The sequence below is a fragment of the Bufo bufo genome, chromosome 2, assembly GCF_905171765.1.
Source record: "Bufo bufo chromosome 2, aBufBuf1.1, whole genome shotgun sequence".
NCBI lineage: Eukaryota > Metazoa > Chordata > Amphibia > Anura > Bufonidae > Bufo > Bufo bufo.
The window spans coordinates 331,620,053-331,645,927 of NC_053390.1; the positions used below are offsets into that span (position 1 = coordinate 331,620,053).

At 41.7% G+C, this 25,875-nt stretch overlaps 1 protein-coding gene across 1 annotated transcript in view; it reads left to right on the forward strand.

Annotated features, from left to right (window-relative positions):
• RASEF (RAS and EF-hand domain containing) overlaps positions 1-25,587 on the forward strand; it is a 101,958-nt gene extending 76,371 nt beyond the window's left edge. The window contains exons 11-17 of the mRNA XM_040417040.1: positions 3,183-3,329; positions 5,573-5,723; positions 6,828-6,909; positions 14,787-14,901; positions 18,565-18,684; positions 24,723-24,799; positions 25,075-25,587. Coding sequence (XP_040272974.1) covers positions 3,183-3,329; positions 5,573-5,723; positions 6,828-6,909; positions 14,787-14,901; positions 18,565-18,684; positions 24,723-24,799; positions 25,075-25,183 — 801 coding nt within the window. The 3' untranslated portion in view covers positions 25,184-25,587. The remainder of the gene's footprint in view (positions 1-3,182; positions 3,330-5,572; positions 5,724-6,827; positions 6,910-14,786; positions 14,902-18,564; positions 18,685-24,722; positions 24,800-25,074) is intronic.
• The last annotated feature ends 288 nt before the right edge of the window (positions 25,588-25,875 follow it).

Sequence of the window (25,875 nt, forward strand, 5' to 3'; positions counted from 1 at the left end):
CCCCTAATGTTTTAGAGGGTCACCAGCAGGCCCTTGCTCCTAATGTTTTTGAGGGTCACCAGCAGGCCATCAATCATAATTTTTCAAGGGTGTGTATGATGCCCTCCTTTATGTGTAATAAAGGGTGTATTGGAGTGACGGTTCCTTCAAATTTTTGGCAGCCCTTTCACTTAGTGCATAGGTTTTATGAGTGTAGGAGTCCCACTACATGAACAATTGGCCCTCCTTTATGTGATATGCAGGTTGTATCGGAGTGCCTCTTCCTTGTAATTTTTGGCAGCACTTGCACTTTATATACAAGTAAATATATAGGAAAGAATGTTTCCTAACAATCTTTCCTCTAAAATCGATTTTTATCTTCGGTTTTGTGCGTATTATTGTCAGTCTGTAAAATTGGCGTACTACTCGGACAATATCATTCCCAGCAGCGATCTGGGAGTCCAAGATGCATCCAGACATCCTCCCCTTGCTGTTCCCGAACTATTTCAGTGGTGTTTCCATTAATTTCTGACCTTTTCATGTGAACCAGACCCTCTCCTCTTCAGAGCAGGGGGTGCCTGGTTTAGTGCTCGGGTTCTCCCATTGACTTCCATTGTGCTCGGATGCTCAGTAGAGCACCCGAGCATCCGAGGTGTTCTACTCAGGCACCCGAGCATGTTGGTGCTCGATCAACACTATTAAGGACATATTATTTTTCTTATTTACATCAGCATCATATTGCAGAACAACAAGTATAATGGAAGTGTCAAATCCCTAGCATGAAGGATACAAATGTATACCTAGCGGATCCCACTGACCATAATGGGGTCCGTCATGTTTCCATAATGGGTTCTGGAATTTTACAGAACAAAACAAAGCAGTATGCTATGCTGGGCTTTTTAATGGAATCTGTGACTGACGCTCCAGCAGAGTTGTGAACTATGCCTTGGTTTACATAGATGGCTGCTATTACGACAGTGATAAAAAAATGATTATTTATAGCTACAATATTTTAATATACTCCCTTAACTTCCAGCAAAATCATTTTCCATCTGGGTTGTTAATCTGGAGTTACTGCAGGATTTTATCACGGTCATGGATATGCAAGGATCCCTTATATAAAACTATATTCACATGGTTCACATAGTTCACATAAACGATGTACTGAACCATATTATATTCCTAAATGATCCACGTAAAGGGGTTTTCTAGGCTCCTGATATGGGTGACCTATTCTCAGTATAGTTCATTAATATCTAATCGGTGAGGGTCCAACACCCGGCACCTCCACCGATCGACTATTCCCAGCAGTCTCCTGCCCTGGAACTGGTAAATGGAGCAGGAAGCATAGCTCAGCTGAAAGTGTAGTGGCCGTGCTGGGTTACAGCTCAGCTACCACTGGAGTGAATAAGAGCTGAGCTGCAGTAACCCAGCACGGCCACTACACTTTACACGGAGCTGTGCTTCCTCTTCCACTAAATGTGCTAGTTCTAGCGCTAGAGGCTGCAGGGAACAGCCGATCAAGGGTAAGCGGGAAGTCGGATACCTACTGATTGGATACTTATGACCTATCCTCAGGTCATGAGCCTGAAAAACATTTTAAAGCTGCCATACTCAACTCATGTTGACACTAAAGTGTCAACATGATGTGCATTACTAATGGCAAATTATGCCGAAATGCTGAAACATTAGTACCGCAACCGCAGCAGCAAGCAGGTATAATTACATCGTACGCGTGCTGATCAGCGAGGGTGCCGGAAGTCGGCCCCCCCACCGATCTGATATTGATGACCTCAGGATTGGTCATCAATATAAATAAAGCGGACAACCCCTTTAATAGCCCAATAATACTATCATACAGTGCCCAAAATAATATGGTACCCACTCATACGCACAGTATGTACTAAAGATATAGTATATTATTGTACAATATTATGTATGCTGAACATTTAGTATTGAACTCGTAGGACAAGGCAACATGACTGCATAGTCAGAGGCAGATATGTTTAACAGTATGTTCAGAAAAGCTTTAAAATATAGCCTGCCTCAAAATATTTTTAACCCTTCACCCACCAACCATTTTCCTCCTCTCTTTCTCTGTCTCATTTTCTTACTTGTCCTTTTCATTTTTCCTTCCATGTTAGTGTTCAATACATTAATCCTTATTGTATAAAGTGCCCTCTTATATCAGTTTGAGTGTACCCTACCTGCGTTTTCAGCAAGTTGACTTCTCCCGCAAAATGCTTGCTGTGCATGTAGGGGTATTGCTGGTCTTGTTCAGTGTTAGCTAGGACTAATCAGATACTGTTGTGTATTGGTTCCTCCCATGTCTATTGTAAACTTGACATGCTGTTTGCATCCGTTGCTCCATGCCGTGGCCCCGCAAAAAAAAATAGAACATGTCCTCTTCTTGTCCGCAATTGCGGACAAGAATAGGCATTTTCTATGACAGCCGCGGCATGTGCAGTCAGTGTCAGTGTCCATGGTTTTCGGATCCGCAAAACACAACATACATGTGAATGTAGCCTAAGTTGGTTATTTTCAACATAATATGTACAATGAATTATACCCATAAAATCTAAAATTATAGGGGTTGTTTCACCTCAGCAAATACTGTAGCATTTATTATGTAGAGCAAGTTAATAGAATGCACTTACTAATGTATTGTGATTGTCCATATTGCTTCCTTTGCTGGCTGCATTTGTTTTTCCATCACATTATACACTTCTAATTTCCATGGTTTTGACCACCCTGCAATCCAGCAGCGGTGGCCGTGTTGCACACTATAGGAAAAAGCACAGGCGTATGTCCCGGCCACCATAGAGGCTGACGATTTTTCCTACAGTGTGCAAGCACGGCCACCACTGCTGGATTGTCAGGTGGTCGTAACCATGGAAATGAGCAGTGTATAATGTGATGGAAAAGGAATGAAGCCAGCAAAGGAAGCAATATGGACAATCACAATACGTTAGTAAGTGCCTTGTTTTAACGTTCTCTACAACATGACACATGCCACTTGCAGAAGTGAGAAAGCCCCTTTAAGTTTCCACTTAACAATCTTTTTCAGTTCCAAAATCCTGAAATTCGTCCTGCACAACTTAGTGATTTATGTTTTTTTTGTTGAAGCTGTATTTTGTCACATATTTCTTCAGTGTCAGGGGAAGGGGTACTAATATGATATGTCATCTATGTTAACTGCTTAGGTTCCTGAAATTCGGGATGAAGAATCTTATGCTCCTGAATCTGGTGGCTCATTTCTAGATTGGAAACCATCACGGCCAGTCAGCAGGAGCAGCTCAGGTGCATCATCGAGAAAATGTATCTCAGCATTGCCTGCCCATGTGACAAATGTAAGTGGAGCTCCTGTGACTGCTGACACGTAATACTTTATATGTCATTTAACTTATTTTGTATCTAAAGACAGTAGTTAAAATAAATGGATGGACCATTTTTGTCTTAAAGGGATTGTCCAGGATTAGAAAAGCATGGATGGCTTCTTCTAAAAACATCCCCACACCTGTTTGTGGATTGTGCCCTGTATTGCAGCTGAGCTCCATTAAAGTGAACAGAGTGAGCTCTAATACCATATACAACCTGTGGACAGTTGTGGTGCAGTTTTTGGAAGAAGACAGACATATTTTTAATCCTGGACAACCCCTTTAAAGGCTGCGAAGATCAAGCCTCATTGTCTTGAAGTGGCACATCTGCTCGTCCATGGACGTGTATGCATGTTTATTGGTATGATCACTACTGTATTCTGTGGTTAAACCCTATTTGAGAAATATTCTGGTTATAGTTTTTAAGGTTTGAAGGTAGAAACTGGAAAACTGTGAAAAAGAAAGAAACAGACTTACCTTTTCGGTGCTGCTCCACTCCAGTGCCGACGCGCCTGTCCTCACTGCTTCTGGTCCCCGACTGAAGTGATGATGTGCTAAAAGTTCCAACATATTGCAGAGACTAATGGAAATCAGTAAAAAAAGATGTATCATTGCAAATGTGATATTAACACCCATAGCACTTACAGGGATATCCTGGTCATTTTAAATTATCCGCTATTCAGAGGATAGCTATTTCTAGAAGGTACCGTAGAGATGTACATGCTCAATCCTCGATAGTGTTGCTGTCCTACCTTATCTCAGCCTCTAGTAGTAGCTGTTATAAACCTGCCCACCCTTTAATGATCACGATGTATTTCTTCTCAACCAGTCCAACCTGTGAGCTACACTTTAACTACTTTAACCACTTCTGGACCACTTGTAGACTAAAATGTCCAGGTGGTATGCATGTATCTCTGCAAGAACATTTTGTAATGCCCTTGCAGAGGTTGCAGCTGTGCAGAAATCATGCAATTGCAGTAGAAGAAGCTCCATATAGAAGGCAGACATGTATACAAAAATATGTATGGTCATGAGGGAGAGAGGGAAATAATCATGTCTAGAACCGGTAAAAAAGAGTTGGTTGTCTGCTTTGGACAATCCCATCTTTTTAGAGGGGTCCCTTGACCACTGCACAATCAAATCAATGTATTGTCTCTGTATTAAACGATAGGTCCTCCAGCGTGTCAGAGATGCTCTTTGTAAGCTTTCTGCACTGTAGCCAAGTGGCGAGAATCCTAAAAATGGGATGCCCCTATTAACAGAGGATTTTTCTAACAGGGTATATGATAGGGGAGTTTCTAAATTAGACAACCTCTTTTGCACCTTGATGCTGAGCCCACTCCATACCTGGCAGGTGTCAGCTGTGTTACACAGCTGACACTTGGCTGCATTGGATAGGATAAGTTGGCTTTCTCTGTCTACTTAACATAGAGAGAGGAGGTGCAGGGGGCATGATTACTGAAGAACAATGTGGAAGGTGGATCAAGCTCTGATAAACATTACAGAGCAGAAGATGCAGGGTTTGGTAAGCAAAGCTGAAGAAAACAGGAAGTTCTACATGTAAACACCCTGCCTTGATGCAGTTCAGAGAAAAGGGGAAGGAAAGTGCTTACATTAAAAATAGGCATGTGGGGCAAGTATATTCAGTGGGGTACAGTACTTTGGGCAAATGCAAAGGAATGTCATTATGTGACCAGAGAATTCCCACTAAAATGAAGAATGTACATGCCCCAGAACTTACTGCAAGGTAGAAATCAAAGCACATACTGTATATGGTTGACTCTTCACTGAAGAAAACTACAAGATAAAAAATAATTGAAATGTCATGAAAGTATGTTATCTGAAAACCCTTTATAATACAGTGGCATCAATATCAATATTTATTCCAAAAATTATGTCATTAACGAAGAGAATGTGTTCCTAATTGTGAACTTGTAATGGTGTGTAGGACCTTGCATCATGCCTGTGCAAATGCATCATTGCTTGGCAAAGGCTCCATTGAGTTAAGCTGAAATTTGCAGAGGCATGGGTGAAAAAAGAAGTCCACTTTTTTAAGTTTAATTGGAGTCCTGCCTCTTACATCAACATTCTATCTATCTATCTATCTATCTATCTATCTATCTATCTATCTATCTATCTATCTATCTATCTATCTATCTATCTTCTTGAATAACAACACATATCTTGACAATAAAAAATGTTGTCTTTACTTCCAGTCAGATACTGCTGCTGACCAGGTGAGCAAGTTTTCTAATACAGAGAAAGCCTACAAGATAGTCCTGGCTGGAGATGCTGCTGTTGGGAAGTCTAGTTTTCTCATGAGACTTTGTAAAAATGAATTTCGAGGCAATACTAGTGCAACACTGGGTAGGTTGACACACTGAGATCAAGTACTGTACCAGTAGTAAAGCTAGAACCAGTAATACTGTAGTGTGGTCTCTACAGTTTTTCTTGTAACTTCAAATACTACCATACAATACCTAAATACCAACATGCAATTCCTAAATAATACTGCCATACAATTCCTAAATAATACTCCCATACAATTGTGCTTAAATAGTGATGTAGTTAAAGGTAAAGTTTCTGGTTGTCTAGGGCTGTGAAGGGGTTATTTGTGAAGTGGTCTAGAGCAGGAGATAAGGTACTTTTTAGTCTCCTCTTCAGGCTACTGAACCTTGTCACTCCATATCAAACGAATCAAGTTCAGGTTCCCCTTTTCTGATGATAGTGTGATTTAATAGCCGCATGTATCTGTAAAGAATAAATCAAGGCAACTGGACTTACTGTAGATTTCTTGAAAACGTTTAACTCGTTCTTCCAACGAGCTTTCTCAATTCTGAGTGACTGTACAGAAATCTACAGTAAGTCCAGTTGCATTGATTTATTCTTTACAGATATACCATGACCTGGATAAATGAGAACCTTCACAGACTAATAGCCGCATGGTTTGTCAGCAGTGGCCCACCACTATACTAGACACTTTTCTAATTACTAGATACATTTGTGATTGGTGCTATACATTTTACTTAACAAAAATTTAGACAAAATGGGTTAATTTCAAAGTCCAGGCCTGTGCTTTCTGTAACTGTTGAAAGGATGAAAAGTAATTCATGCTCCAATACTAAATCTGTAGCATGGTCTCCATCAGTTGCATACCATTTATGTAGTACTGCTTTTTTCTTACCTGACAGAGGGATTTCTGGGCACCTACAGGTACACGGCTTTGGGTGCCACTGCTACATACCGTAGTAAAATTAGAAATGTTAGCTTAGTTGTCTATATCAAACTCTGATGTTGATGATACCCTGTGTGGCCTAAAAGACATTCTTTGCATTGATGTCTGTTGAACAACAGCTAAAGAATCATGGATATTGCTATAATCCTGATAGTATTTTACAGTTTTACAATTTTGATACTATTTTAAAAAGATTTCATCAAATTTCCATTTTTTCATTTCCTTTTTAAAAATAGGAGTGGATTTTCAAATGAAGACATTAGTGGTGGATGGGGAACCAGCACTCCTACAGTTATGGGATACAGCAGGTCAAGAAAGGTAAGGCATCCAGAGTTTGTAGGTTTGTTGTGTTAGAGACAAACCAGTCTATAATTGCTTTTACAATCCATTTAGTTTATTTGGTAGACAGATTCCATTTTGTAATACAACTTTGTGTGCTACAATATAGAGTTATACACGTTTAAAGGATAACTGTCACATTTGGACCCTAATTTTAATTTTCATATATGTAGTTACTATTACCATGATATTCCAGAATCACTAACTATTAGACTTACTTACCCCATATTTCTGAAGATTCAGCTTTTAGCAACCAGTCTGCATAAAACTGCAATTTCCCTATTCTGTTAAGATGGCTGCCACTGCCCACAGCCTTGAGGCTAATCCCGCCTGCCCTCACTTACCACAATGCATTGAGCTCCTCGTGCACTAGCTTCTGCAGCTCAACCAATGGTTGCTCTCCACACTTAAACACGCCCTCCTCCTCCTTCTATCACATACACTTTAGTAAGTGGCTGGATTGTGGAGCCTCAATTTAGCTTGGACACAGAAAACTAATGGTAATGGTCTCTATGAATGAAACCCAGGCTGCTGCATAGTATTTCCTATGGAGCCATAGCTTGTAATAGGCTCCATAGGAAATATGCAATTTTCTTATATATTCCAATGCTATCGGTTGAAAAAAAATAAATACAGTTTGCCACTTTTGGACATTTCTTCATATAAAATTAAATAAAAGGTGATCAAAAAGTCATACACACCCCAAAAAAAAGAGCCCCCATACAGCTCCGTTCACATAATTAAAAAAAAGTTATAGGGGTAAAACAGATTTTTTTTTACTACTTTAGAATATTTCTTTCCACTATCAAAACGCAAGAAAACATAAACTTATAGGGTATCGCCGAATTCGTACTGACCTGTAGAATAAAAGTAACTGGTCAGTTTTATTGTACATTGAACGTAGGAATTAAAAAACACGCAGAACTGTGGTGGAATTATATATTTTTTTCAATTTAACCACATTTGGAATTTTTTTCCCGATTCCCACTACATCATATGCAATATTAAATGGTGGCGTTGGAAAGTACAAGTTGTCCTGCAAAAAACAAGCCCTCATATGGCTATCTGAACCGATAAATAAAAAAGTTATGGCTCTGGGAAGGCAGGGAGCGCAAAACGAATGCAAAAAATAAATTAAAAAATGCGGTCCAGAAGGGGTTAATATTCATATATATTTTTATATATATGTATAGAGAGAGAGTGGTGTGTGTATATATATATATATATATATGTGGAGAGTGGCAGAGTCAGATATCAATGCATTATAAAAAAAATTTTATTATTTATTTTTTAATTATATATATATATTTATCTCTCTCTCTCTCTCTCTCTCTCTATATATATATATATATATATATATATATATATATATATATATAGAGAGAGAGATAACAGCGAAAAATGGCGGCACAGGCCAATAAGCAAATCTGTGTGCACATTCCTGAGGGAATAGGCTTCTTACCGCAATTATAGTCCAGAAAAATGAACAGCACTCCAATGTATCATGAAAAAATAAGAACTCCTTTAATCACCCGTGCGGTGCAACGTTTCGGCTCAGTGCTAGAGCCTTTTTCAAGCAAAGAACATATACAAATGGTGAGTATATATAGGTGTAGCAACACACATCATCATCTTGTGATCCAATCAGAACAGTGTGTGTTACAAAATTAGCATACATAACAATAAGAAAAAATACATCAGAATGTACAATGTGCATTACAGAATAATAATACATAGTGTAGCCATGGTCATACAATTATTGTGCTATAAAATGTAATCGGATGTTCGTATATCAAAACTTGTGGTCATGATAATAATCACCAATTCAAGTGTTGACCATGAAAAAAAGTGACATAAAATGTAAGGGGAGGAACTAAAGGACCGAAATAGCTGACATACCCAGGCAATGAGGCACACGATCCACACGCCATCCTGGCGTTGTATACTATCCACTGCGCCTGCTCCGGGGAGTGCCAATCAGGTGCGCTGCTGAACGCGTCCTGCATCAGAGCCGAGTACCTGCGCAGGCGCATTCCCCTTCCGCCGTTCCGCTCGCTACAAAATACTGTGCGCATGCCCAGTTTGAACAGGGCACACCTGCGCCATCTTGGTTACTGGTCCAATGCCCAAATTGCATATACCAATACTATTCATATCGGAATACAGCCTTATAATAGAGTATAGAGCCGCAAAAAAGTAGGGGCAGACCCCTTCACAGGGCTGCAACCCTACTCTGCCATGTAACAACCCGAAGACCACCACATATCACGTGGCTATCTGGGGGGAGTAACATGAAAGTAATTCAGGCATCCTTCTACTCAGGAGGGATCTCCTCAGGCCGATAAGTCACTATGTATGGAGGGCAAATAAAATAAGACGCTTGACAGATGTGGGCTAAACAAATATAGCTAATGCGGCTTGTACCCATTGGCACTCCTCATTCAGGACAGCATGTGAAAAATAATAAATTACAATAAAGGTGCCGAATTCCCAATGTATGTGAAGCAGGTGTTCGACTCCGCTCTCAATCCCTGTTTCCTTCATATAGTGCAAGTGATCTAGAAAGAAAAAAAAGAACAGTTATTTAAATGTATTAAAACCTTTATAGACATTACTATAGTTCTCCAAGTCTACACACCTGAGAACAAGACACAAATCACAGGTCAAAAGAGGCAAAACACCCTCTACATAATATCCCTAAAGTTGTATTCCACGTTCAATCCATTGGGCTTAAGACTGCCCAACCTATGTATCCACAGTAACTCCCTGTGTTTCAACAACTTGAGTCTATTACCACCTCGTCTAGGTAGAGGTATGTGGTCCAAGATCCAACATTTCAGATCATTCTCCTTATGCCTCATTATCATTCTCCCTGCCTCTGTGAAATGTTACGGGCAGGTCAAGGCGCTTTTTCCGAATACTGTATATATGGTTGTTGAGGCGAGTTTTTAATTCCATGGATGTCTCGCCCACATAAAGTAAATTACATGGACAGGACAACACGTATATAACAAAACTGGAATCACAAGTTAAGTGAAACATGCTATCGTAGGAGATGCCTGACTTAGGATGTGTAAATTTCTTCCCCTTGCGAATATACCTACAGTTGACACATCCTAGGCAGGGAAAACAACCCAACCCAGGCTGTGCCAACATGGTCTGTCTCATAATGCCCTTGGAACCAATATCAGCCCTAACTAGTTGGTCTGGACCGTCGATAGGAAAACATGTTTAAACTCTGGAATATTCCTACTACAGGTACCCAATATATCCCAATGTTTTCTGATGATCTTATTGATGGAAGGACTCAATTCATTATACACAGAGACAAACGGGATTCTATCTGGTTTCTGAACAGTTCTATACTTGGACAGAATGTCATTCCTATCGAGGCTGCATACTCTGACCCTATGTTCAGCCAGCAACCGATAGGGATAACCCCTGTCCCGGAACTTGGTTGTCATGGAATCCAGGGCAGGATCAAGTTTGCTTTGATCACTCACTATACGCTTCACCCTGAGGAATTGGGAAAATGGAAGCGACTGAATAATTTTTCTAGGATGGGAGCTATTATAGCATCAATAAGATCTTCAGGAAACATTGGGATATGTTGGGTACCTGTAGTAGGAATATTCCAGAGTTTAAACATCCCCCATTGTTTTCCTATCGACGGTCCAGGAACCTGCGAGACCAACTAGTTAGGGCTGATATTGGTTCCAAGGGCATTATGAGACAGACCACGTTGGCACAGCCTGGGTTGGGTTGTTTTCCCTGCCTAGGCTGTGTCAACTGTAGGTATATTCGCAAGGGGAAGAAATTTACACATCCTAAGTCAGGCATCTCCTACGATATCATGTTTCACTTAACTTGTGATTCCAGTTTTGTTATATACGTGTTGTCCTGTCCATGTAATTTACTTTATGTGGGCGAGACATCCATGGAATTAAAAACTCGCCTCAACAATCATAGATACAGTATTCGGAAAAAGCGCCTTGACCTGCCCGTATCCAAATATTTCACAGAGGCAGGTCATAAGGAGAATGATCTGAAATGTTGGATCTTGGACCACATACCTCTACCTAGACGAGGTGGTAATAGACTCAAGTTGTTGAAACACAGGGAGTTACTGTGGATACATAGGTTGGGCAGTCTTAAGCCCAATGGATTGAACGTGGAATACAACTTTAGGGATATTATGTAGAGGGTGTTTTGCCTCTTTTGACCTGTGATTTGTGTCTTGTTCTCAGGTGTGTAGACTTGGAGAACTATAGTAATGTCTATAAAGGTTTTAATACATTTAAATAACTGTTCTTTTTTTTCTTTCTAGATCACTTGCACTATATGAAGGAAACAGGGATTGAGAGCGGAGTCGAACAGCATACATTGGGAATTCGGCACCTTTATCGTAATTATTATTTTTCACATGCTGTCCTGAATGAGGAGTGTCAATGGGTACAAGCTGCATTAGCTATATTTGTTTAGCCCACATCTGTCAAGCGTCTTATTTTATTTGCCCTCCATACATAGTGACTTATCAGCCTGAGGAGATCCCTCCTGAGTAGAAGGATGCCTGAATTACTTTCATGTTACTCCCCCCAGATAGCCACGTGATATGTGGTGATCTTCGGGTTGTTACATGGAAGAGTTGGGTTACAGCCCTGTGAAGGGGTCTGCCCATACTTTTTTGCGGCTCTATACTCTATTATAAGGCTGTATTCTGATATGAATAGTATTGGTATATGCAATTTGGGCATTGGACCAGTAACCAAGATGGCGCAGGTGCGCCCTGTTCAAACTGGGCATGCGCACAGTATTTTGTAGCGAGCGGAACGGCGGAAGGGGTATGCACCTGCGTAGGTACTCGGCTCTGATGCAGGACGCGTTCAGCAGCGCACCTGATTGGCACTCCCCGGAGCAGGCGCAGTGGAAAGTATACAACGCCGGGATGGCGTGTGGATCGTGTGCCTCATTGCCTGGGTATGTCAGCTGTTTCGGTCCTTTAGTTCCTCCCCTTACATTTTATGTCACTTTTTTTCATGATCAACACTTGAATTGGTGATTATTATCATGACCGCAAGTTTTGATATACGGACATCCGATTACATTTTATAGCACAATAATTGTATGACCATGGCTACACTATGTATTATTATTCTGTAATGCACATTGTACATTCTGATGTATTTTTTCTTATTGTTATGTATGCTAATTTTGTAACACACACTGTTCTGATTGGATCACAAGATGATGATGTGTGTTGCTACACCTATATATACTCACCATTTGTATATGTTCTTTGCTTAAAAAAGTCTCTAGCACTGAGCCGAAACGTTGCACCGCACGGGTGATTAAAGGAGTTCTTATTTTTTCATGATACATTGGAGTGCTGTTCATTTTTCTGGACTATATATAGAGATATATATATAGAGATAAATATATCTATCATATTTTCCTGCGTATAAGACGACCGGGCGTATAAGACGACCCCCAACTTTTCCATTAAAAATAAAGGTTTTGGGCTATACTCGCCATATAAGACTACCCCTGAATACCCAGACCTCCCTGTCTTCAAGTCGATCTTCTCCAGTCCAGGGAACTGACTTGGATCTGTGGATGGCACTGTTATGAGAAGGGGGATCTGTGAATGGCACTGTTATGGGAGGGGGATCTGTGGATGACACTGCTATTGGGAGGGGGATCAGTGGATGACACTGCTATGGGGGGGATCTATGGATGACACTATATAGCATCTTATGCTATATGTGTCATCCACAGATCCACCCCATGACAGTGTCATCCACAGATCCCCCTCCCATAACAGTGGCATCCACAGATCCCCCTCCCCTAAACAGTGGCATCCACAGATCCACCCCTAAATAGTGCCATCCACAGATCCCCCCCCTAAACAGTGCCATCCCCAGATCCCCCTCCCCTAAACAGTGCCATCCACAGATCCTCCTCCCCTAAACAGGGCCATCCACAGATCCCCCCTAAACAGTGCCATCCACAGATCCCCCCTAAACAGTGCCATCCACAGATCCCCCCTAAACAGTGCCATCCACAGATCCCCCTCCCCTAAACAGTGCCATCTACAGATCCCCCCCCTAAGAAGTGCCATCCACAGATCCCCCTCCCTGCCGCACACAGGAGTACATTTATAAACTGTAATCCTTAACTTTAACTGTAATCATCGCTCATCTCTTTACTTGGATACCTTACTCTTAGCTCTGGTAACAGCAGGCAGAGCGGGCGGCGCTCACTCACTGACGTCACTTGCCTGTTACCGGAGCTGAGAGTAAGGTATCCAAGTAAAGAGATGAGCGAGGATTAAAGTTAAAGTTACGGATTACAGTTTATAAATGTACTCCTGTGAGCGGCGTGGCCCTGTATATTCTAACCCCCAGGCAAGCGTCCCCGTCACCATGGGAACGCCTGGGGGTTAGAATATACCATCGGATTTGAGTTTTCACGATCTCACTGAGATCGTGAAAACTCAGATCCGATGGTATATTTTAACCCCCAGACAAGCGTCCCCGTCACCATGGGAACGCCTGGGGGTTAGAATATACCATCGGATCTCGGGCGGGACTCGGGTGAGACTCGGGCGGGACTCGGCAGGACTCGAGGAGACTCGCTGTGCTTCGCTATCAGTTCCGGCCAGCAACATGAACGTGCATGCACGCAGGAGGATGGCCTCCTTGTGCGTCCTTTGTCTTCCATCTGAGCACAATTGGAAGACGGATGAGTCATAGCAACCTGATTTTAATCTTAGGTAAGAATAGCATATACTGGGGACATACACTCACCTAAAGAATTATTAGGAACACCTGTTCTATTTATCATTAATGCGATTATCTAGTCAAGCAATCACATGGCAGTTGCTTCAATGCATGTAGGGTTGTGGTCCTGGTCAAGACAATCTCCTGAACTCCAAACTGAATGTCAGAATGGGAAAGAAAGGTGATTTAAGCAATTTTGAGCGTGGCATGGTTGTTGGTGCCAGACGGGCCAGTCTGAGTATTTCACAATCCGCTCAGTTACTGGGATTTTCACGCACAACCATTTCTAGGGTTTACAAAGAATGGTGTGAAAAGGGAAAAACATCCAGTATGCAGCAGTCCTGTGGGCGAAAATGCCTTGTTGATGCTAGAGGTCAGAGGAGAATGGGCTGACTGATTCAAGCTGATAGAAGAGCAACGTTGACTGAAATAACCACTCGTTACAACCGAGGTATGCAGCAAAGCATTTGTGAAGCCACAACACGCACAACCTTGAGGAGGATGGGCTACAACAGCAGAAGACCCCACCGGGTACCACTCAACTCCACTACAAATAGGAAAAAGAGGCTACAATTTGCACGAGCTCACCAAAATCGGACTGTTGAAGACTGGAAAAATGGTTTCTTGAACATGACAATGAGTTCACTGTACTAAAATGGCCCCCACAGTCACCAGATCTCAACCCAATAGAGCATCTTTGGGATGTGGTGAAACGGCAGCTTCGTGACCTGGATGTGCATCCCTCAAATCTCCATCAACTGCAAGATGCTATCCTATCAATATGGGCCAACATTTCTAAAGAATGCTATCAGCACCTTGTTGAATCAATGCCACGTAGAATTAAGGCAGTTCTGAAGGCAAAAGGGGGTCCAACACCGTATTAGTATGGTGTTCCTAATAATTCTTTAGGTGAGTGTAAATGTGGTTTTTAGGAGTTATTTGCTAAAGAGCCAAAAGTTAAAACATAGCAAACAAGGTGATATTAATCACCAAAATCCAATATTGAAAAAAAAAATGTGACAGTTATCCTTTAAGAAAAACTAATGAAATCAATGAATTTGTTTTTGTTTTTTTAAGATTTAGGAGCATTGCAAAGTCTTACTTTAGAAGAGCAGATGGAGTTTTGCTTCTCTATGATGTGACTTGTGAGAAGAGCTTCTTGAATGTGAGAGAATGGATAGATATGATCGAGGTAAATTCAACTTATCTTTAAATGTTGTCAGAGCAGCACAGAATATATTGGTTTGTAGGCTTATAAATGCAGGTATAGATAAATGTCTTTCTGAGGATTATAAGTAGATCACACAAGAGCAAAGTTGGTGACAATGGTTTTGTTGGACATCACCCAGCAATTATATCAAGACATGTATTATTCAGCTGTATTGAATTGGCAACAGTTGCCAATTGTGTTATGTCATATACTTTTGCAGAAGGTTTGGTGGTCACTGAATGCACCTATTCTTTGAGCCCTTCTGCCCACTGTTGTACTACATCATCGTTGCTTGTCTTATATTGGTTATCTGCCCATACACAGTAAATGTGCACACAGTACGTTTACACATGCAGAGAGACAGCCCTCTCACCGACACAGAGTAACCACTGCTTTCGAGTTTCGCTGTACGTCGTAGCAGATTGATAAAATTTGCAGACCTTTATTTACAGGTAATGCTCAATCGAAGGGCATTAGAAATAGAGCGCCAACGAGAGACCTGTAAAGAAGTATAAAAAAAATCTGTATATTGAAATCAAAACCAAGTATATGATAAACTTAGACATTGTAATGAAAATAAGGTCTCCAGTGGAGCTGGAGAGGGTTCAGAGAGGGGGAACTAAAGTAATAACTGGAATGGGTGGACTAAAGTACCCAGAAAGATTATCAAAATTAGGGTTATTCACTTTAGCAAAAAGACGACTGAGGGGAGATCTAATAACCATGTATAAATATATCAGGGGTCAGTATAGAGATCTCTCCCATCATCTATTTATACCGAGGACTGTGATGGTGACAAGGAGACATCCTCTGCGTCTGGAGAAAGAAGGTTTGTACACAAAGATAGAAGAGGATTCTTTAGGGTAAGAGCAGTGAGACTATGGAACTCTCTGCCTGAGGAGGTGGTGATGGTGAGTACAATAAAGGAATTCAAGAGGGGCCTGGATGTATTTCTGGAGTGTAATAATATTACAGGCTATAGCTACTAGAGAGGGGTCGTTGATCCAGGGAGTTATTCTGATTGCCTGATTGGAGTCGGGAAGGAATTTTTTACCCTAAAGTGAGGAAAATTGGCTTCTACCTCCCAGGTTTTTTGCCTTCCTCTGGATCAACCTGCAGGATAAAAGGCCGAACTGGATGGACAGATGTCTTTCTCAAGCCTTACAAACTATGTTACTATGTCTATGATTGATACCTTTGGGTGTGCAAGTGTCTAATACAAACCAGACCTTTTGAAATACCTCAACTCCTAGCATATGAATTTGGAATTTATTGTTGTGTTTATTGTTACTGTTGTGTGCCCTCATTTTCCCTTTTTCAGGGTTTAAAGCTACTCTGAAATACATTGTCAGGACAGCTGTGCGTGTGCAGAGGACCTCCATTATGTTAGTATGGCACAGCAGTCCAGACTGTGCATTTCAGTGCAGCTTTGAGTGCTGATAGCAGGGGAATGGGGGGCAGTTGGAAAAAAAAAAATGGCAATTTGGACTACTCATATGTTACTGCAGATAATAGTCCAGAATCGTAGTGACAGATTCCCTTTAACCACTTCCCAACATATGACGTAATAGTCCGTCATGGCGGCAGGTGCGTTCCCGCATTTTGACGTACTATTACGTCATGGTGATCGGGCGGGCACCGGAGCAGTGCGCGCCCGATCACTGCTGGGGTCCGGCAGTCCCTGATAGCCGGGCCCTTGCTTTATCCGCCGGCATCGCTGTACAAGCCGATGATGATGGATTAACCCCTTTTATGCCGCAATCAGCGCTGACGACATACAAGGGATTTTAGGCGGGTGAGGGAGACACAGCAGCGCGGGTACTCGATGGGTGAGAAGGCAGCCTGATGCCGTGCAGAGGCTGCCCAATGCCCTGCACGGCATCGGGACCTGCCTTCTACGGGTGCCCAGGAGATCCAGCCTCAGGCTGGGTCTCCTAGGCAACCTGTTAGTGTATTACTCAGTTTAATACACTAACATGCAATGCATTACAATACAGATGTATTGTAATGCATTGCAGAGGGGATCAGACCCCCAAAAGTAAAGTCCCAGAGTGGGACAGAAATAAATAAAAAAAAAAGTAAAAAAATGAGTTTTTAATAAAAAAAAACATTTCAAGTAAAAAGAGAAACTGCTCTATAAAAATAACACATGACCTCAGGTAAACGCTGTAAAAATAAATAAATAAAAACTGTGCCTCATAAAGTGTAATAATGATTGATCAAAAAATCATATGTACCCAAAACTGGTACCAATAAAAACGTCAACTCTTCCTGAAAAAATGAGCCCCTGCACAAGATGATTGGCAGAAAAATAAAAAAAATATGGCGTTCAGAAAATAGAGACAAACATTTTTTTCAAAAACTGTAAAACTGAAACAAACAAAGAAAGTAGACATATTTGATATCACCGCGTCCGTAACAACCTGCTCTATAAAAATAGTGCATGATCTAACCTGTCAGATGAACGTTGTAAAAAAAAAAAACGGTGCCTCACAAAAAACGTAATATACAGCGATTAAAAATCATATGTACCCCAAAACTGTCACCTTATCCCCCAGTTTCAAAAATGGGGTCACTTTTTGGAGTTTCTACTGTAGGGGTGCATCAGGGGGGCTTCAAATGGGACATGGTGTCTAAAAACCAGTCCAGCAAAATATGCCTTCCAAAAACCATGTGGCAGTCCTTTGCTTCTGCACCCTGCCGTGTGCCCTTACATCACTTTATGACCACATAGGGGGTGTTTCTGTAAACCTCCGAATCAGGGTTATAAATGTTGAGTTTTGTTTGGCTGTTAATCCTCGTTGTGTTAAAGAAAAAAATTGATTAAAATGGAAAATCTGCCAAAAAAGTTAAATTTTGACATTTTATCTCCATTTTCCTTTAATTCTTGTGGAACACCTAAAGGGTTGACAAAGTTTGTAAAATCAGTTTTGAGTAACTTGAGGGGTGTAGTTTCTACAATGGGGTCATTTATGGGGGTTTCTTTTATGTAGGCCGCACAAAGTGACTTCAGACCTGAACTGGTCCTTAAAAAGTGGGTTTTGGAAATTTTCTTAAACATTTTTAGAATTGCTTCTAAACTTCTAAGCTTTCTAACGTCCTAAAAAAATAAAATGACATTTACAAAATGATGCAAACATAAAGTAGACATATGGGGAGTGTTAAGCAATAAATATTTTATGAGGTATCACTTTCTGTTTTAAAAGCAAAGAAATTGCAAATTATTCAACATTTTTGGTAAATTTGGGATTTTTTCATAAATAAAGGTGAACTATATTGACTCAAATTTATGACTGTCGTAAAGTACAATGTGTCACGAGAAAACAATCTCAGAATGGCTTGGATAAGTAAAAGCGTTCCAAAGTTATTACCACATAAAATGACACATGTCAGATTTGCAAAAAATGGCCTGGGCAGGAAGGTGAAAACTGGCCTGGGATAGAAGGGTTAACCATCAGAAAATAGTTTTCTTTTAGTTTTGAAGGAAGGGGCCACAGTATAGTTATGATATATTAAAAATAGAGAAACTGATTAGTTCTGAAAAACTCACAGACATGTTATTTCGCAAAATGTACCTAAACACATACTAAATATATGTACTATTGTAGGTGTGTATTCCATTTAAGCTGTCATGTTATTCTGCAGGATTCAACAAATGCCACTATACCTATGATGATGGTGGGGAATAAAGCTGACCTCCGACAGACATTGTTGGAACAAGGTCATAAATGTGTACCAACCAGTTATGGAGAAAAGTTATCCAGGGTAAGTGTCAAAACTGAAAACTACTCTAAGAACAGTTGAAATGATGTAACCAAAGGATCAGGTTAAAGCTAGTTTCACATATGTGGCACAGCTCCCCGGCAGGCTGTTCCGGCAGAGAACAGCCTGTTGGAATTCTCTGAATCTGGCATTTCTGGATGTTACCAGAATGCCCGCCGGCCCCATTGACTATAATGGAGTCCGGCAGAGATCCGCCCACTACCTGTTAAATATGCCAGGATTTAGCCAGACAAAAAATGCTGCACTCAATGGTTTTTGTTATGCCGATTGCCGGCAGTCTGTGCCGGAACAGCCTGACCAGAGAGCTGTGCCGCTAATGTGAAAGTATCCTTATGCAGATGTATTTAGTGACATATGAAAATGTTCCCCACTTCCTCTATTGCATTTTGTTGTTGTGATGGTTAAATTGTCAAAGTACATTTAAAGGAAATTTGTCAGTAGCGACCTCCCTATCCAGCTGTTTGTATAGACACATATCTGTGGTTCAACCGAATAAAATGCTGGTTTTCTTTTGTTGTTCTGAGGCTCTGTTCCTGAGTTATACTTTTTCTTAATATGCAAATTAGGCATTTGGTGCAACTAGGGAGTCACTATTGCTCTCATTGGACTCAAGCTTCACTCATTTCTGTGGCCAGGCCCTCCCTTGCTGCTTTGCCACTGCCTGCTCCTGTCAATCAAAGCAGCCAGGGCGGGGCTGGGCACAGAAAGGAGTGGAGCTTGGGTCCAACAAGAGCAACAGTGTCGCCCTTGTTGCGCAGAACGTTTTATCTACATATTGAGAAAAAGGTTCCTAACTCAGATTGAGCCACAGATTGACAAAAGAAAAACAGCTTTTTTTAACCAAGTGAACCACAACTATGTGTTTATTCAAATAGTAGAATAGGGAGGTCGCTGGTGACAGATCACCTTTAAAACAGAGCTATATATGAGTTAAACATTTCCTGTTCACTTATCTGAGTTTATGATTTATTTTATTACTGTGGCCTGTATGTTGGTACGAGTTACTGTTTAGTGACATACGGTATGTGTAAAGGATGTGCCCTGACAACAAAGAGGCACATGTTAATGATACAATTGCCCTAGGTTGTTTTCATTCATGTCTGTTGTCAGGAGAAAGTCTACCCCCCCTAGTATTGGTGGCGCAGTGTGCACTTCCCCCCCAGGTTTAAAATCATTGGTGGCGCAGTGCGCCCCCACGCCCTCAACCCCCCCAGTATTAAAATCATTGGTGGCAGTGGCCACAGGGTCCCCTCCCCTCCTCTTCATTGGTGGTACAGTGGCAGTTGTGATCGGAGCCCCAGCAGTGTAATCCTGGGGCTCCGATCGGTTACCATGGTAGCCAGGACGCTACTGAAGCCCTGGCTGCCATGGTAACATCCCTGCTGCTGTGTGTAAAAAGCACAGGGCAGCAGGGAGAGTGTGAAGTCCTAGTCACCCTGATAGAGATCTATTAAGGTGAATAGGAAAAGGGATTAAAAAAATCCCAGGTTCTAGCCCCTAAGTGGGGAAATAGTTGTTAAATAAAAAGTAAAAAAAAAATAATATATATATATATTAAGTATAAATTACCCCTTTTCCTAATTTTACATATAAAATATATAAACAATAAATAAATAAACATATCACATATCGCCACGTTCGAAAAGTCCAAACTACTAAAATATTTAAAAAATCTCCTACTCAAAAAATAGGATAGGACTGTTCTATTATGCAGCCTTTTTTTTTCTTTTTTTTTGCGTGATATGGAATGGTATCGAGTATCGCAATACTTTTTTATGGTATCAAAACAGAATCAAAATTTTGGTATCGCAACAACCATATTACCAACACACACATTAGATTGGCAGCTGTTGAAAACAGTGGGTTCAGTTGACTTTTACCTAAAATATATTTAGGCACCTTTAGGTTTGCTTAAAGAAATATAGAATGTGTCGGCAGATAAGAACCATTTGGCCCATCTAGTCTGCCCAATATACTGAATACTATGGAAAACCCCTGGCCCTATCTTATATGAAGGATGGCCTTATGCCTATCCCATGCTTAAACTCCTTCACTGTATTTGCAGCTACCACTTCTGCAGGAAGGCTATTCCATGCATCCACTACTCTCTCAGTAAAGTAATACTTCCTGATATTACTTTTAAACCTTTGCCTCTCTAATTTAAAACGATGTCCTCTTGTAGCAGTTTTTCTTCTTTTAAATATTCTCTCCTCTTTTACCTTGTTGATTCCCTTTATGTATTTAAAAGTTTCTAAGAAGCCAATTGTGTTCAAACGTGCTCTGCTTTGCCAATCCTCGGTGGAAAATGGGTACTGGCCACCTCTGTACTGGGAATTGGTCAGGATTCCAGCAATTAAACCCCACATGATCAGAGTTTTATGCCATAGGCAAAATGTTATAAAGGTTTATGGTGACAATTGAGAAAACAGTCATCATTACACCATGCAAACCGTCATGGCCTCTGTTATTTTCACCCAGACATCCCCTCCGAGAAATGCTCCGATGAGCTCATGGCTCAAGGCTTTTTTGGAGATCCGGTGACGTATCGGGCTTTCCATGGGTAAAGCTAGGCGGAGGCTTCCGTCTAGCAATGAGCCAGATGACATCCCTGGCACTAATGGGCGGGCTTTAGCGCTGCCCTAGCCTGTAAAATGGCAATGCTAAAGCCCGCCCATCAGTGTCAGTGATGTCACACGAAACACCGGAAGTCTCCGCTAAGCAGTGTTCAAAATAGAAACAAACAGCCCTTGCCCTGCGTGATATAGTGCAGGGCAAGAGGGAGTATCGGAGCATGAAATGCTCCGGTGCTCATATCAGAGGGCCTGTCTGGGTGAATACAGGGATATGTCCGGGTTCAGCTCTGAACCCGAACAACCCCTTTAAGGGAGCCATAACAGGTAGAATGGATGAGTCAAGTAGATTTCAATGAATCCTGAGGGATCCTGTTGACTTATATTGGACTCCATCAGGCTTCTGGTGTTTTATAAAAGCTGAAGACTTGGATACGCACAGAACCTGTCAGTGTGTACAGAGCCTATTGCCTATATCAGAAGTATACATTGGGAGGGTTTATATGGATCCCTCTTAGGTATGCTACTGTATAGGCATAGCGTAGCTTACATAGGCTATAGGCCTCTGTATAGAATAGTGTAATTGACAATACCCTGTCCAGCGAAAAAGTACATTGATGTATCCCATCTTGCAGAGGCCAAAAGGACACTCTTGACTTCTTTCAGGTGAATGGAGGACTATGGATACATGTGACATGCTGGGTGCTTTCTTGGCATATATGCCAAACTTACACTACAAATACAGTGTGAATGCATGCTAAGTTGGTCTTTTAAGTAATTTTTAGTGTTGAGCGAACTTGTGATTTGCAAGTTCGGTATTTGGGTTCGGTCTATCTAAGAATTCTGTAATGGATTTCGTAAGAGGCATTCCGTATTGCATTCCATCATAATAGAAGTCTATGCTGGCCAAAGACTTCTAGTATGATGAAATGCCTCTTATAGGCTTCCGTGGTGCATGACGTCATAGAATTCCGTTTTGGGCTGTGGTAACGGAATCCATTACATAATTCTTAGATAACCCGAACCGGAACGCCGAACTTGCAAATCATAAGTTTACTCAAAACAAGAGGAAGCAGAGATACTAGCGCTGCCGTCTATTGGGGAGGGGGGGTGGTATTTTAGGGATCACCCACACTGCGATAAGTTTACTCAACACTAGTCATTTTCTAACTTGATATTAGTTGTTGTATGCATGCACTTTACTTCTGCTAGATAAGAGATATTGGTAAAAGTCTCACAACCAGTGGCGTGCCTAGGGTGTTTGGCACCCGGGGCGGGTCCTTTCTCTGGCACCCCCCCTCCCCAGTGCTTTAAAAAAATTGTACCCCCTCACAGTAGTATTGCCCTCATTGTACAGATGTGTGCCCCCTCACAGTAGTTATGCCCACATTGTGCCCTCTCACAGTAGTTATGCCCTCTCTATGCCCATTTCACAGTTGTAATGCCCTCTTTGTGCCCTCTTCACAGTAATAATCCCTATTGTGCCCCCTACACAGTAATAATCCCCATTGTGCCCCCTTCACAGTAATACTCCCCATTGTGTCCCCTTCACAGTAATAATCCCCACTGTGCCCCCTTCGTGTTAATAATGCCCATTTTGCCCATTCACAGTAATTATGCCCATTGTTCCCCCTTAATAGTAGTAATGCCCACTGTGCTAGTAATGCCCTCTGTACCCCCACCATAGTAGAAATCCCCATTGTGCCCCTTCACAGTAATAATGCCCATTGTGCCCCTTCACAGTAATAATGCCCATTGTGCCCCTTCACATTAGTAATGCCCTCTGTGCCCACAGCCCCCAGCTGTTTGAAGAGAGGGCAGCGCTCATATGAGAGCTGCTTTCTCTGTTCTGTTCACCTGCTCGCCGTAGCATTTGCAGTGATGAGCAGGTAAACAGAGCAGAGAAGGCAGCGCTCATACAAATAGAAAAACGGACAACCCCTTTAAAGACATACTTGGAAAACATTACATACAGCACTACAGAACATACAGGATAATACAGCGCCATATATGTACCTCTTACATCCAGTGACTTCTCTTCTCTGATGTAGATATTCTCTTTCCTCTTCTTCTCCTGTCAGACCAGACCGCCATTGTGACTTCTTTCAGCCGCGCCTCGTCTCTGCAGAGTTTAATAAACAGACATCTTATTTTCTTTCTTTTCAATCATCCTCCTCACCTTCTCAACACCCCATCCTGCCACCCCCAATACTGTGTCCACTGTGCTCCCCAATACTTTCCTGCGGAAACAGTCCCCCTGAAAATACTGGTACCACACAGTGCGTCAGTACAAAAACACCCCATTATATTGTGCGCTAGTAATAAAACACCCACCTTCTTTTCAGATAAGGCCCCCATATAAAACCCTAAATGAGATCCCCCCCATCTCAGACCAAACCCTCTTTAGACCTCTATGTCAGACCCCATATAAGACCCCAGTTTTAAACCTCAGATCAGACCCCCATTAGACCTCCATGTAAGACTCCTACCCAATATCAGACCTCAGATAAGACCCCCATATAAGACCCCCATTTGACTTCCAGACCCACATATCAGACCTTAGACCAGACCCCCATATCAGACCTCCAGACTCCCACTAGACCTTCAGACCCCCATATCTGACCCCCATTAGGCCTCCAGACCCCCATTAGACCTCCAGACCCCCATATCTGACCTCCATTAGACCTCCAGACCCCCAATCAGACCCCCATCATACCTCCAGACCCCCAATCAGAACCTCATTAGATCTCCAGACCCCCAATCAGACCCCATTAGACCTCCAGACCCCCAATCAGACCCCCCAGTCATACCTCCAGACCCCCCACTCAGACCCCCAATCAGACCCCCATTAGACCTCCAGACCCCCCAGTCTGACCTCCAGACCCCCCCAGTCAGACCTCCAGACCTCCCATAGACCACTCCAGACCCTCATTAGACCTCTCCAGACCCCCCATTATACCTCAGATCAGACTGTAAAATAATAAAATCACTTACCTCTCCTGTCGCCACTCTCCCTGTCCTGGGCTGGCTGTCTTCTCTTATCAGGGCCGGCGCTGCAGTCACCTGACCTCCTGCAGCGTCAGGTCAGAGTGCGCTCTGTATGTCCTGACGCTGCAGGCAGCCAGGACACAGCAGCGTGGGACCTGAGAAGAGCGAGCAGGAGGAGGGGTAAGTACTATACAGCACTCACAGCGCTTCTCTCCCCCTCCCCCTCTTTCCATTATGGAAGCGCTCACTAGTATTCCCTTTATAAGATGCACTGCATCTTATAAAGGGAAAAGCAATGAGCGCTTCCATCTGTATTGATAGAAGCGCTTATTGTTTCTGTTCTAGTGCCCCCCTGAGAGCCGGCACCCGGAGCGGACCGCCCCACCCGGGCACGTCACTGCTCCCAACTACAGTGTAATCTTATTTGGAATTCATACAGCAAACTTTTTTTTTCTTGTATAGACATATGGAGCTTTATTCTGTGAAACTAGCGCCAAAGAGGGATCAAATATTGTGGAGGCCGTCCTTCATCTTGCACGGTATTTATATTCTAACTATTTGAAGATTGCAGCAGGATCTAAAATAAACTGAATACAATATCTAAACTGGGTTACTGTGTTCTCAAAAAAGTAATAAAATTACAAAAGATGGGTGGGACTGTCCGCATGAGCGTTATTGGTAATAGGTACTTTTTATGATGTAAGCCTCCATTGTGATTTGAAATAATATGCAGACTGCTGTGTTCTGACCATTAGGGACCGTGCACAGAGCGTGTGCTTTTAAGATTTACTTTCTATTGTCTTTGCTTCTTTAGGGAAGTGAGAAAACGCTGTGATAATGAAGATGATAGAGGATCTGTAACCAATCTTTCGGGAGCCATTACCAAAAAGCCGACACACATGAAAAACTGCTGTAACGTCTAAACTTTTTTTTTAACAAGCCAATCATACGATGCTACTTTTTATAAGTTGTTTTGGACAAAGGATTGTACAGAAGTGATACTATGTCTATTGTTCCCCATTGCCTCCTCCTGTAATGCACATTGCACCTGCCAACTGATATGTAGTTATTTATGCATCAGTACATGTACAGATTACAATATGAAGAAATGATATAACGCAGCAGTCCTCTCACTAATAAACGTGCGTGTTTCTGTTTATGTATTAAGATGCTTAGAATAGATATAATCTGTCTGTTTTTGTACATTTATTTATAAATGTGACTTTTTATGCTTTTTTAGTTTTCTGGAAACCACCTCTTCAGCACTATGTGAATGACCCTGTATTTGTCCTAAATTACACAATTGCTCTTATTCATAATTTATTAATAAAATCCATGCCAAGAATGTGTTTGTAATGTCTTTTTTAATATTTCATTCTAGGCAGGTGTGTTCTAGGATGTGTTGTAAAATGGGGAATTGTGGTATGGTCCAGTGGCACGACAGAAGGAAAATTAAACATGCATGAAAATGCAGACTTCCCCAAAGGAAAAATGCCTTTTCCTCACCTCCACAGATGATGCCATTTTATAAAATAATATTTCCATCATACACTCTTCAACATTGAAGTTGCAGCACCAAGAAGGACAAAATGTAAGGTTATGCAAATCGAGGAAG